Raw genomic sequence first — 11,786 nt, 5'->3', positions numbered from 1 at the left:
CAGGGTGCAGACGGCTGCTGGTTCTGGGGCTGGTCAGGAAATCAAGGTAAGGGAAGGAGTGCGTGTGGGCCCTGAGGGGTTTTCCTCGGGGCAGAGCTGAGAGTGGGGAGGGGGCCAAGACGAGGGAAGCATGTGGGCAGACATTGGGCAGAACTGTTACCCTCTCATCCCCCAGGAGAATTTCAATCATGGACCCACCATCAACAAACCAGGCCTACCAATCTCAGCCTGCAGCCACATCCCCACTAACCTCCTACCGCTGGCATACAGGGTCTAGTGGAGAGAGGGGGGCTGGAGGGTTCCACTGGGGCCGCTTTGCAGGCTGGGGGAGGGCCTTGAGCCACCAGGAACCCATGGTCAGCAGCCAGCCTGCCCGTCGCTCGCTGTTCCGCCGTGTCCTCTCTGCGCCCCCCAAGGAATCACGTACGAGCCGCCTCCGAATATCCAAGACCCTCTGGGGGAGGCATAAGAGTCCACCACTGGAGCCGGAGCCAGAGCCGGAGGCCTCAGGTACCCGGAGTTGGGGCTGGGCTGGGGGACCGGATGCTTGGGTTCTGTCTGCCTTCAGAGCATCAGCCTTACAGACACAGGAAGTTGTGGGGAGTGCAAAAGCCCAACAGGAAGTGGCTGGGGCCCCCGGCTGCCCTCTTCCTTCTTTCCCCCTTACCCAGGGCCTGAGGTGTGGGGTGTGGCCAGGGACCTGTGGGTAAGGGGGTCCAGCCTGGAAAAGGGACAGGGAATAGACTGACAATAGTGCTGCAAAAGGCTCTTGGCCCCAGCAGGTCTCTGCTCATATCCAATAGCCTATGCTCATCCTCTCCTGCCTGGATATCCATCTCAGCCACATTCTGCTCTCCTGTCCTCTGGCTTCTATGTCTTAGTTTCTTCACTCCCTTGGGCCTCAGCTTCCCCGCATCAGTTAAGCGGGAATCATGAACCCTACCCTAAAGGGTATATGCTTTCATTCATTTATTTATCCATTCATTCAAGCAGAGGTCTGTTGAGCATTTACCATGTGCCAGGCCCTGGTTTAGGCACTGAGGACACAACAGTAAACAAACAAATGTCACTGTCTGCCATGTGAGGCTCACAGTGTAGCGGGCACGATAGACAGTAAACAAGTAAACACGAAAATGACAGAGAAAGCTAAGTATCACACAGAGGTATCATGAGGATTGGAGCTCACGAATGAAGGGCTAGCCCAAGGCCTAGCATATTTGAAGTATTTTAAGTGGCCTGTTACAAGTGGTAGTTATTATTCCTTTCCCTGGTGGTAAAACAATAGGACAGACAGATAATCTAGGAGGATTGGTTCAGCCTTCCTATTCCTGGAAGTTCATTTAATTCTCACCATTCATAGTCCCATTTTATAGAGACACCCCTTCAGCTCCCTCTAGGGTATCAGATATTGCCCACTCCATAGAATCCAGAGAGAGCTCTCTAACAAGCAGACCAGATCCTCCCCTGCTCAAATGCCGTCCATGGCTCCCCACTACCCCGGGATAAAACCTCTTCTAACTGGTACCCACGGTCCTCCACCAATCCCTTCTTGGACCTTCCCTTCTAGCCTCTGAGCCCCCCAAGCCCTTTGCTCTTCCCTGTATTTCCCTGGGCCTTGCCATTTCCCAGCCTTTGATCAAGCTGTTACTGCCACCATCCCCTCCATCTCTGTCAAAATCCAACCTGCTGTTCGAGTCTCAGCACAAACTTAACTCCTCTAGGAGGCCTTCCCTGGCCCACTGCACTACCACCTCCCCTACCCCAGCCTCTTTCTATTCTTTTGTTAAACTTTGAATATATTCCACCTTGGACTAGTTACTTATGTAAGGAACCAAGGCTTATGTCCTGTTGTTTAACCTCTTGGACCTACCCACCGTCTCAGTTAAGAGAAGAATGTTGTGGCTGAAGCCCAGCTCAACCATTCACAAGCTGGGTGGACCTGGAAAGTCACTCAACCTCTCTGGGTTTCAGTTTCCTCCTTGGTAAAATGGGGTTATAATAGCCCTTCTAATGGCTTTGGAGGATTAAATGAGCAGTGAACACAGTATAGGTCACAGAGGAGGTAGGCTGTGTCCTCTACCCATGGCCGGTAGAGAGAAGCCCCAGAGAGGGGCCTTGCTCAATAACTACATGATATGGCTGCTTGAGGTGGGGGGCATGGGAGGAACTTAGGAGGGAATCCCCATTGACCCTTGGTGAATGGAAAGGGTGGTCTGAGGGACAGGAGGGACTCCCAGGTCCCCTGCACCTCTTCTTCCACCCAGAGCCTGAGCCAGAGTCGGAGACCCCTACCCCACAGATCCCCGAGGCTCCCACACCCGATGTGCCCGTTTGGAACATTGGGGCCTTCACCCTGCTCGATGGGAGGCTGGTGCTGCTTGGGGGTGAGGAGGAGGTGAGAAGGGGGCCATGGGCAAAGAGAGGGAAGGTTGGTGAAGGGAGGGGGAATAGTAGAAAGCTGTCTGCCTTTCTGTGGGTCTGCCTGCTTCCCCTTTCTGACTACCCACTCCTGCGGGGGAACAGGGTCCTCGCCGGTCCCGGGCAGGGAGTGCTAGTTCCGAAGGCAGCATCCAGGCGGTCGTGAGGAACCTCAGGGATCCAGGTAAGAAAGTGTGAGAGGTGGGGAGTGCTGGGGCATTTGGGAGCCTGTCAAGGTGGGGCAGAATCCAAGATAATACCATCCTTCAATCTTCTACCCCTGACCACCTCTTAGATCGGATCCCTGGAAAGACTGAGCCAGAGGCTGCTGGCCCCACCCAGGTTCACAACGTTCGGGTGAGGCATCCAGTAGGGGGGTGTGTATGGGAGAGCAAAGACTCTCAGATCCTCAGAGGGGAAAGAGGACTCTTACTGGGCGATCCTGGGCAAGTCACTGAACCTCTGGGCTTCAGTGTCTTTATCTGTCAAATGGAGCTAAAGAGAGAACCCCCCTCTCTGGGCTGTTTATGAGAAATCAATAGAAAATTCAGGAAAGCATACAACTAGTGTTTTAGAAATGGGAGCTATTGGCTGTCTTTACTATTCTTGCTAATGTAGCCTGAGCTTGTGGTCCCCCAAGACCAGCAGATCTTCCAAGATACCCTGGGGGAAAGGAGCCGAGGAGGGAACACAAGGTTCTGCCCAGCTGACATACCCCTCCCCACAGGGGTTGCTCAAACGGCTGAAAGAAAAGAAAAAGGCCAGGTCGGAGCTGGGATCCAATGCCTCCCGAGATGGGTAAGGGTCTCTGTGGAGCTGGAGGGGCTGGAATTCAATATTTCCCTCCCCCTCACCTTCTGGCTATCATTCTGATCTTCACTGCATACCCTCTGTGGCCCCCTCTGTGTCCTGCCCTGTGTTGCATGCTGGGGCCACTAGCACGAAGCCAGTCTCGGATAGGGTTTCACACAATAACTCAAACAAGAGCTAAGTCAACACCCTGGCCTGGGAGTGTCAGGGAAGGGACCCTTGAGCTGAGATCTGAAGGATGGATGGAAATTAACTAGGCCAAGAAGGGCAGGAAAAGCATTCCAGGCAGAGGAAACAGCATGTGCAAAGGCCAAGAGACCAGATGAAGACACAAAAACAAGGCCAGTGTGACTGAAGTTCAGACTGTGTGGAATTAAGCGAGGGCAAAGAATGTCAAAAGGTGAAAAGGGCTATACTCTGCAAGGTCATATAGGCCCCCATGAGGAGCTGGGTTGATCCTAAATGCGAAAGGCTCAAATCCAATTTATGTTCAAGTTCATCCCGGCATCCCTCCACCCTTCAGGCTATAGGGAGTGGTGGGGAAAGGAAGGAGAAATGAGCTTGTTCTCTGCCCCTTCCCCAGACCCTCCAGTACTCTGGGCTCTCGGGAATCGCTGGCCACACTCTCTGAGCTGGACCTGGGCTCCGAGCGGGATGTGCGGGTTTGGCCACTGCACCCCAGCCTCCTGGGGGAGCCCCACTGCTTCCAGGTAAATGCAGGCAACTCTTCACATCACCCCGACCCTTTGGCTCCACCTTTGGTCTCAACCGCAATCTGGGATCCTCCTCCCCACCAGGTAACGTGGGCAGGCGGGAGCCGCTGCTTTTCCTGTCAGTCGGCCGCTGAGAGAGACCGCTGGATAGAGGACCTTCGTCGCCACTTCCAGCCCAGCCAGGTTGGTACTGCGGACAGTCAGGGACAAGGAGGCCCTGCCCACAGCCGAGGTCCCGCCCCTTCCACCAACCCAAACCCCACCCCGCTCCATAGCGCCGCCCCTTAAACTCTCCCCACTCACACCTGTGCAACCATTTCGAGGCCCTCTCCATCTAGTACTAGCCCCTTGCACTACGACTCCGTCCCTTCTATTCAGTCCGGGCCCTATTTGTGCCCAAAGCCCCGCCTGCCAGGTCGTTTCCAAGTCCCTACCCCGCGGCTATTCCTCCACACCCTGTAGCCCCGATCTGTCCGGGAGATCTCCCAGAACAGCTGGAAGGTTTTCGCATGGCTGCCTTGGGAGCCCCGTGGCCCCACTCTCTTCTTCTAGGGGCCCAACACGAGCACCGCGTTTTACCTCTGGGGCCCACCATCGAACACCCACGCCCCCTCTCACCACTCTGGTCCACAGGACAACGTGGAGCGGGAAGAGACGTGGCTGAGCGTTTGGGTGCACGAGGCGAAGGGGCTGCCCCGGGCGGCGGCGGGGACGCCGGGAGTGCGCGCTGAGCTGTGGCTGGACGGAGCGTTGCTGGCGCGCACAGCGCCGCGGACTGGCCCGGGCCAGCTCTTCTGGGCAGAGCGCTTCCACTTCGAAGCGCTGCCGCCCGCGCGTCGCGTGTCGTTGCGGCTGCGCGGAGCCGGCCCGGGAGGCGCGGTGCTGGGCCGCGCGACACTGGCTCTAGAGGAGCTAGGCGCCTCCGGCGCGCCCGCCGCCGGCCTGGAGCGCTGGTTCCCACTGTTAGGGGCTCCAGCCGGCGCCGCGCTGCGGGCGCGGATCCAGGCGCGGCGCCTGCGCGTGCTGCCGTCCGAGCGCTATAAGGAGCTGGCTGAGTTCCTCACTTTCCACTACGCGCGCCTCTGCGGGGCGCTGGAGCCCGCGCTCTCCGCGCTGACCAAGGAGGAGTTGGCTGCTGCCATGGTGCGCGTGCTGCGGGCCACCGGCCGGGCGCAGGTGTGTCACCGTGACGCGGCGGACCTGGGTGACTAGAGGCTGACCTGTCGCGCTCTCCGAGCAGGGGTCGGGAGCAGAACCAAATGGCACCTGGAGGGACATTGTCTGAGCTTCAACTGCAAGGGGCCGGGTACATTGAGGGGCGGGTTCTGAGCTGAGCTTCAGCGCTGAAAGGCTTAAGTTCCTGCGGTGAGGAGTAGAGGGTCCCGCCTGTTAGGTACCCTAGTAGTGAGGCTCAGACCTCAGCTGTAGCTCTGAGGGTCGGGGCCTGTGACCAGGGAAGAGGAACTCTCCAAGAGCAGGGATTCCCCCTAACTCAGTCTGCGCCCCGCCCAACGTGAACCCCGCTATGCCCAGGCACTCGTGACAGACTTGGGGACCGCGGAGCTTGCACGCAGTGGAGGCCGTGAGGCGCTGCTGTTTCGGGAAAACACATTGGCCACCAAGGCCATCGATGAGTACATGAAGCTGGTGGCACAGGACTACCTCCAAGAGACACTAGGTGAGGGGCAGGGGCTGTCAGAAGCCTGCTGGGTGGGCTAGGGGACTCCAGGGGAGATTTGGGAATCTGGGTAACCTGGATTCTGGTAGTAGGTGGTGCCTTCGGGGTTCTCTGATTCTGGAGAGAATTGGGGACTCCCCGAGATGCTAGGGGTCTCTGGAGTAAGTTGGAGATAGAGTCTGAGGCTGGGTGTAGTGGTCCTGGTGGTCATGGCCCTGGCCTGTCTGGCTGTGCTGGACTGCAGGGCAGGTGGTTCGGCGTCTCTGTGCCTCCACTGAGGACTGTGAGGTGGATCCCAGCAAGTGCCCCGCCTCAGAGCTTCCCCAGCACCAAGCCAGACTGCAAAACAGCTGCGAGGAGGTCTTCCAGAACATCATCCACTCCTACAAGTAAGAATCAGGACTCTAGCACCTGAGCCTGACCCTGCCTCCCACTTACTGTGCTAGTTGCCAGATAAAATATAGGGTGCCTCGTTAAATACGATTCAATGTTTGGGACATACTTATACTAAAAAATATTCATTTTTTATCTGAAATTCAAGTTTAATTGTCATCCTAAAGTTTTATTTGCTAAATCTGGCAACCCTTTCCCAATGTCATGTCACCTAACCCCAAGTAACCTGCAACCCAATTCCTTGTGCTCTAGCCATAGGTGACTCCATTTCATGCCACCTGACCCCAGTTAACATAGGACCTCAATCCTATAACCTGATTCCAGATGATGACATGCCCTCAATCTCATGACCCTTGCCTTAAGTGATCCTGTACCCCAAATCCCATGCAACTGATCACAGGAAAGCTAGGATTCCAATTCATTGACCTCTGACCTTAAGTTAATCTGTATGCCTAATCCCATGTCACCTGGAACAATAATACCATGATTTCTGAACCCAAGTGACCCTGTAACCCCAAACCTTCTATTTCATATCATGTACTCTGTCTGGCACCATAATTTCATGCCCAATTATAGCTAGAGCCCAAGCTCATAGCCTCTGTCCCCAAGTGAACTCATACTCCCAAATCCAAGATTTCTGACTCCAGAGACCATCACAGTAACACCATAAACCTTGAGCCCAAGCATCATTATTTCCGATGTCGCCAATATTGAAACTCAGAATGCAGGTGACTCCTGATCCCTGACCTTAAGATTTTGATATTTTGATCATCCATGAACTTTATGCGCATACCCTCCCCCTCTGACCATTGCCTTCTTTTCTTCAGCTGGTTCCCAGAAGAGCTAGGCACCGTATTCTCAGGCTGGCGAGAAGCATGCAAGGCACGTGGCTCTGAGGCGCTGGGTCCCCGGCTGGTGTGTGCTTCTCTCTTCCTGCGGCTCCTATGTCCTGCCATCCTGGCGCCCAGCCTCTTTGGCCTGGCACCAGAGCACCCAGCACCCGGCCCAGCCCGTGCTCTCACACTGATTGCCAAGGTCATCCAGAATCTCGCCAACCGTGCCCCGTAGGTGCTGGGAGGCTGGGGGCCATGGCAGGGCCGGGGGACTGTGTGGCAGATGCCTGACCTGACCCACCCAATTGGACCTTGACCCAGGTTTGGTGAGAAGGAGGCCTACATGGACTTCATGAATAGTTTCCTGGAGGATCATGGACCTGCCATGCAACACTTCCTGGACCAAGTGGCCGTGGTGGATGTGGATGCAGCACCCAGTAGTTACCAGGGCAGCAGTGATCTGGCTCTCCAGCTGGCGGTCCTGCACGCCCAGCTCTGTACCATCTTTGCTGAACTTGACCAGGTGTGCCCTGAGCCCAGAGCCCAGGACATGGGGTAGGGAGGTAAGAAAGCAGGGAGCCTCTGGCCCCAGGGAGCTTGCTCAACCTCCTCCCTGCATGCCTCACCAGGCAACCCGTGACAGCCTGGAACCACTGCCCACTATCCTGAAAGCCATTGAGGAGGGCCGGCCAGTACCTGTGTCTGTGCCGATGCGTCTCCCACCACCCCCAGCCCAGGTCCATTCCAGGTAATCGGCCTGCCTTCAGTCTGGCCTAGTTTGGATGGGTGAGAGCAAGGGCAAAGGCAAGCAAAGGATCAGACTGGGATCAGAGGTGAAGGCAGGATCATGTCAGGGGTCAGGGATGGAGTCATCTTGGGGTCAGTCTCAAAAACAGTGTTGGATGAAGGTCAGAGGCTGGAAACCAGGTCATTCAAGAGGTCAGGGAGAGGGTCACAGTGTGATCAGAAGGCAAGCACAGGATCAAACTGAAGTTCAAGGTAGGAATTGATCATTGCAGAGGTCGGAAAGAAGTACACCTGGGGTCAGAGAGAGAAAGTGATATTGTGGTAAGCAATGAGGGTCAGGTTTCAGTGAGAAGTTATGGATGTGGTCAAATCAGGGGTCAGATGTTAAAATACATCATCAGGGTCAAGGACAGCTTCATATTATAAGCAGAGCTCAGGTTAGTTGGAGTCAAGGGTATGGGTATGGGCAGAGTCATATTTGGGGGCAGAGGTTAGGGACCATGGTCTTTCAGGGGGCAGAGACAGGGTCAGTTTAAAGTCAGAGGTTGGGGACAAGAGGAGTTCGGATTAGGAAGGAAGATGGTACTCTCGGGAGCAGAAGTCAAGCCCAAGGTCAGATTAGAATCAGAGGTTACAGAGAGGGTCAGGTCAAGAGTCATACTGTATCAGAGTTCAGGGACAAGGCTAGAGAAGAATCAGAGATTAGACTGGGGTTATGTCAAGGGTCATAGAGAAGATAGAATTGTCAGAAGTCCAGGAAAAGTCAGAGTCAAAATGTGATCCCATCAGAAACAAAGTCACATAGAAGTAAAAAGATCATGTGAGGTCATTTCAGGTCAGAGGTAGGGATGGGGTCAGTTCAAGGGCCAGTCAAAGGTCTGAGCTCCTCCATCCCACTCCCAGCTTTTTGGCAGGGGAGAAGCCTGGCTTTCTGCCTCCTCGAGACCTCCCCAAACACACTCCTCTCATCTCCAAGAGCCAGTCTCTGCGCAGCGTTCAAGGTGCAGGCAGTTGGGCCTGGCAGCGGCCAGCGGAGGAGCGGCCTCCACGTCTGCCCCGGGCGGTGCAGCGCACACAAAGCGTACCGCCTAGCCGCCCCGCTCGCCGCCGCCCATCTGCAGGGCCCGGGCCGCGACCCAAAGGTTCCCAACGCACCGGCCCCGCGCCCCGCGGCAGGCACTGGACCGGGGCCTCGGCCTCGCTGCCTCGGAAGCCGTCAGTACCCTGGCAGCGCCAGCTGGACCAGCCGCGGGATAGAGACCAGGCTCTGGGTACGCACCGACCGATGGGCAAGGTGAGGTCCAGCCTAAGACCGAGGGGAGAGAATAGATTGAAGGCAAGGCAGGTCTGGGTTCAAATATGAGCTCCCTGTGCTGTGTGGCTCCGGGTCTAGCCCAACCCTCTCTGAGCTTGTTTCCTCAACACAAGAGAGTGAGATTCCAAGAGGCAGGGCTGTGAGGAGGCAGAGAGCAAGGGTCAGGAAGGTCAGGATCTTCAGGGAGAAGAAAAGCCAAGACGGCGGGTCAGGCTACAGTTGCTTTCTCCCCTACAGCTGGCAGAGCTGCAGTGCGAGGTGGCCGCTTTGCGCGAGGAACAGAAGGTGCTATCCGGCCTCGTGGAGTCGCTGGGCACCCACATCAGGGCCTTAACCGAGCAACAGCAGCAGCTTCGCGGCCAGCTGGAGGACCTGGACTCCAGGCTCCGTGGAAGGTGAGCCCTGCCTTCTCCATTAATTCCGCCCCCAGGTGGACACACTAAACGTAGTCAGATCGGCCCAGGCCCCGCTATCGTTCAGGCCCTGTCTCTCAAGTCAATCAGTCCCACTCAAACTCTGCCTGGCACGGCCACGCCCCCCAGGCCAGCCCCGCCCCAACCCACCTGTCTAGGACCCGCCTCTTGGTCAGCTTCGCCCGCCCCTAGATGAATCTGCCCCAGGTCTTCTCATCAGTACCCATCCCTCAATCAGCCCCTCCTAAACAGGTTGGGCCAGACGGGCCAAGCCCCGCCTCCAAGGGTTGGTTGGTCGTTTCACCTAGGCATTCCAGGATCTGATTCAACCCCTTCTTCAAATTTACCTAGGCCCCTCCCCCAGTCTGGACAGACCCCGCCTCCACGTCGAGCCCCGCCCCTGTATCCCCGGCTCTCCAATCAGGGGCAGGAGGCGAGTTCTCCAGCCTCTGAGCCTCCCACCTCTCCCTGATCCCCACAGGACCTTGCATTTGGATCCAGAGCGCGATTCCCCAAGCAGTGAGGCCCACAGGCTGGAAAGTCTGGTGAGACCCAAGGCTTGGGGCAGATATGGGCGATGAGGGAACGAGGGTTGGGGTACAACTCTCCCCTGTCTCCGAGCCCACTTCCACTGCCTCCCCAGGAGCGCCGCCTGGCTAAGATAGAGAGTTCTCAAGCACAGCTGGGAGATGCCATACAGAGCCTGCAGCTTCTTCCAAGGACATCGGGGTCCCGGAGCCAGCCTCTGCCCCTCAAAGCATCCTCCGTCAATGGAGACACGACCTGAGCTGCCCAGTCCACTCCACGGGGTCTGAGAGCAAAGAGATAGCCGTTTTAGGTACCCCCTCCGAACCTTGTTTGACCAGCCTACAGTGAGGAATGGAACTGTACGTGCCAATCAGTCTGGCACCACGAAGTTGCCCAGTAAAATCTTGATTTCAGTAAAATCAATGGTTTCTTTGCCTTAAGCGTTGTCAATCAGAAAGCACCCTGCTCCCATTCAGCTCTTCCAAATTCTCCCCTAATCGGATGGGCACATGAAGGGTGCAATGTAAAAAGATTCTCACCAACTGTGTGACCTCAGGCCTTCACTCTCTGAGCTTCAATGTCCTCATCTGTAAATTGGATCTCAAATTCCTTACACAGAAGATCCGTAGTTTACAAAAAAAAAAAAAGTATTCGTTCATCAGTTTTAGGGCCAGCACCTGTTTCTGAACAATGCCCAGACCCCACCTCCACCAACCCCGAGGCCCCAGATAAGAACATTTTCCAAGGCCCCTAAATCCTACACCAGCTCCCTCATGGCAGGGAGGGCATGGGTCTGGGAAGTGGGTGAAGAAAGGGGTGGTAGGTGTAGAGATAGTTGAGCTCTGTGGGTGCTGGTTGGGTAAATGAGGGAATTTGAATCGTGGGTTGGTGGATGGGTGAGGGGTAGGGTGAGTGAGACAAGAAGAAGAGAATAGGTTAACATTTGCTGGATATTTGCTCTGGTAGGTGAGAACTTAAGTAGGTGAGTAGCTGTGATGGGTATGAGTGCCTAGAAAAGGCCTGGATCATAGTAGGAAATAAATATTTAAATTGAGTATGTGGTTATATATACTGCATGAACATTTGTTGAGGTGACCTGAAACTCTTGAGCTGGGCAGTGAGGAAACAGTAATGAACTAGACAGACAGGACTTCTGTCCTCATGGAACTTACACTCTAGTGGAGAAGATAAACAAGTAAACATGCAATTGATGGTTGGATGGATGTTTGGATGGCTGGATAGAAGGTTCTGTGTAAGGAAGGGCGGGTACTTGCTTGGTTATATGGATAAGTAGGTATGTACTTGGGCGGTGGTTGGGCGGTTTGAGTGGGTTTTGGGGCGTGTGGATGAGTGAGTAGGTGGTTAGTTGGTTGAGTAGATCCATGGTTGATCGATTGAGTGTGTGGATGAATGGGTGGGTAGAAAGATGAGTGGTTGGACATGTCGATGGGTGGTAGCTGTGAGAAGGCAGGAAGCTTAGCCTAACATGTGTGCATGATGGGGTAGTCCTGGAGCCTGCGATTCTGGGGGTTGGGTGGAGAAGAGGGGCTTAGGATGGGGGACTAGGGCAGGCTCTAGGAGCATGGAAGTGCTGAAGTCCAGTGTGGATAATGAGGAAGGAGGCAGTGAGTTTGTTGTTAGAATGTAACTGAGGACTAAAGGCTAAGGATTGGGTGGTTCTGTGGAGTTCTCAATGACCTATGAGTGACCCAGAGGAGAACTTCTCTGCCCTCTCCCCACACTTCTGGTGCTACTAACAAGCATAGCATTGGAAGAACCAGTGGGGTGGTGAGGAGCCACTGTGATTAGAGTATTGTCATGGTAATAGAGCCTCTCCCTGGACTCTTAGGCCGCGCGGGCCCTTTAAGGGTGACCCGCCTGGCCACTCCCAACATGGCGCGCGCCCGCTGGCCACCCCCGCCCCCCGGGGCGGCGCAG

The 11,786-nt window shown here is 55.6% G+C and overlaps 1 protein-coding gene across 1 annotated transcript; it reads left to right on the top strand.

The window, feature by feature from the left end:
• Positions 1–6: 6 nt before the first annotated feature.
• Positions 7–10,256, top strand: RASAL3 (RAS protein activator like 3). Its single transcript, XM_006923393.1, has 18 exons — positions 7–46; positions 176–510; positions 2,265–2,395; positions 2,524–2,602; positions 2,714–2,775; positions 3,146–3,216; positions 3,812–3,938; positions 4,026–4,124; positions 4,575–5,117; positions 5,475–5,619; positions 5,864–6,008; positions 6,840–7,076; positions 7,167–7,368; positions 7,475–7,593; positions 8,496–8,886; positions 9,145–9,302; positions 9,802–9,865; positions 9,964–10,256. The coding sequence occupies exons 2-18, from the start codon at positions 189–191 to the stop codon at positions 10,105–10,107; spliced, it is 3,039 nt and encodes a 1,012-aa protein (XP_006923455.1). The 5' UTR covers positions 7–46; positions 176–188; the 3' UTR covers positions 10,108–10,256.
• Positions 10,257–11,786: the final 1,530 nt, after the last annotated feature.

The sequence above is a fragment of the Pteropus alecto genome, unplaced genomic scaffold (assembly GCF_000325575.1).
Source record: "Pteropus alecto unplaced genomic scaffold, ASM32557v1 scaffold1279, whole genome shotgun sequence".
Classification (NCBI taxonomy): domain Eukaryota; kingdom Metazoa; phylum Chordata; class Mammalia; order Chiroptera; family Pteropodidae; genus Pteropus; species Pteropus alecto.
Note: the sequence above shows the minus strand (reverse complement) of the source record. Positions and strands in the feature narration are given on the sequence as shown.

Excerpts from the sequence above, each read along its gene's own strand:
- RASAL3 (XM_006923393.1), top strand. The coding sequence starts at position 189 with ATGGACCCACCATCAACAAACCAGGCCTACCAATCTCAGCCTGCAGCC. Across the intron at positions 2,396-2,523 it reads TGCTTGGGGGTGAGGAGGAG|GGTCCTCGCCGGTCCCGGGC; the intron begins GTGAGAAGGGGG and ends GCGGGGGAACAG. Across the intron at positions 9,866-9,963 it reads CCCACAGGCTGGAAAGTCTG|GAGCGCCGCCTGGCTAAGAT; the intron begins GTGAGACCCAAG and ends CTGCCTCCCCAG.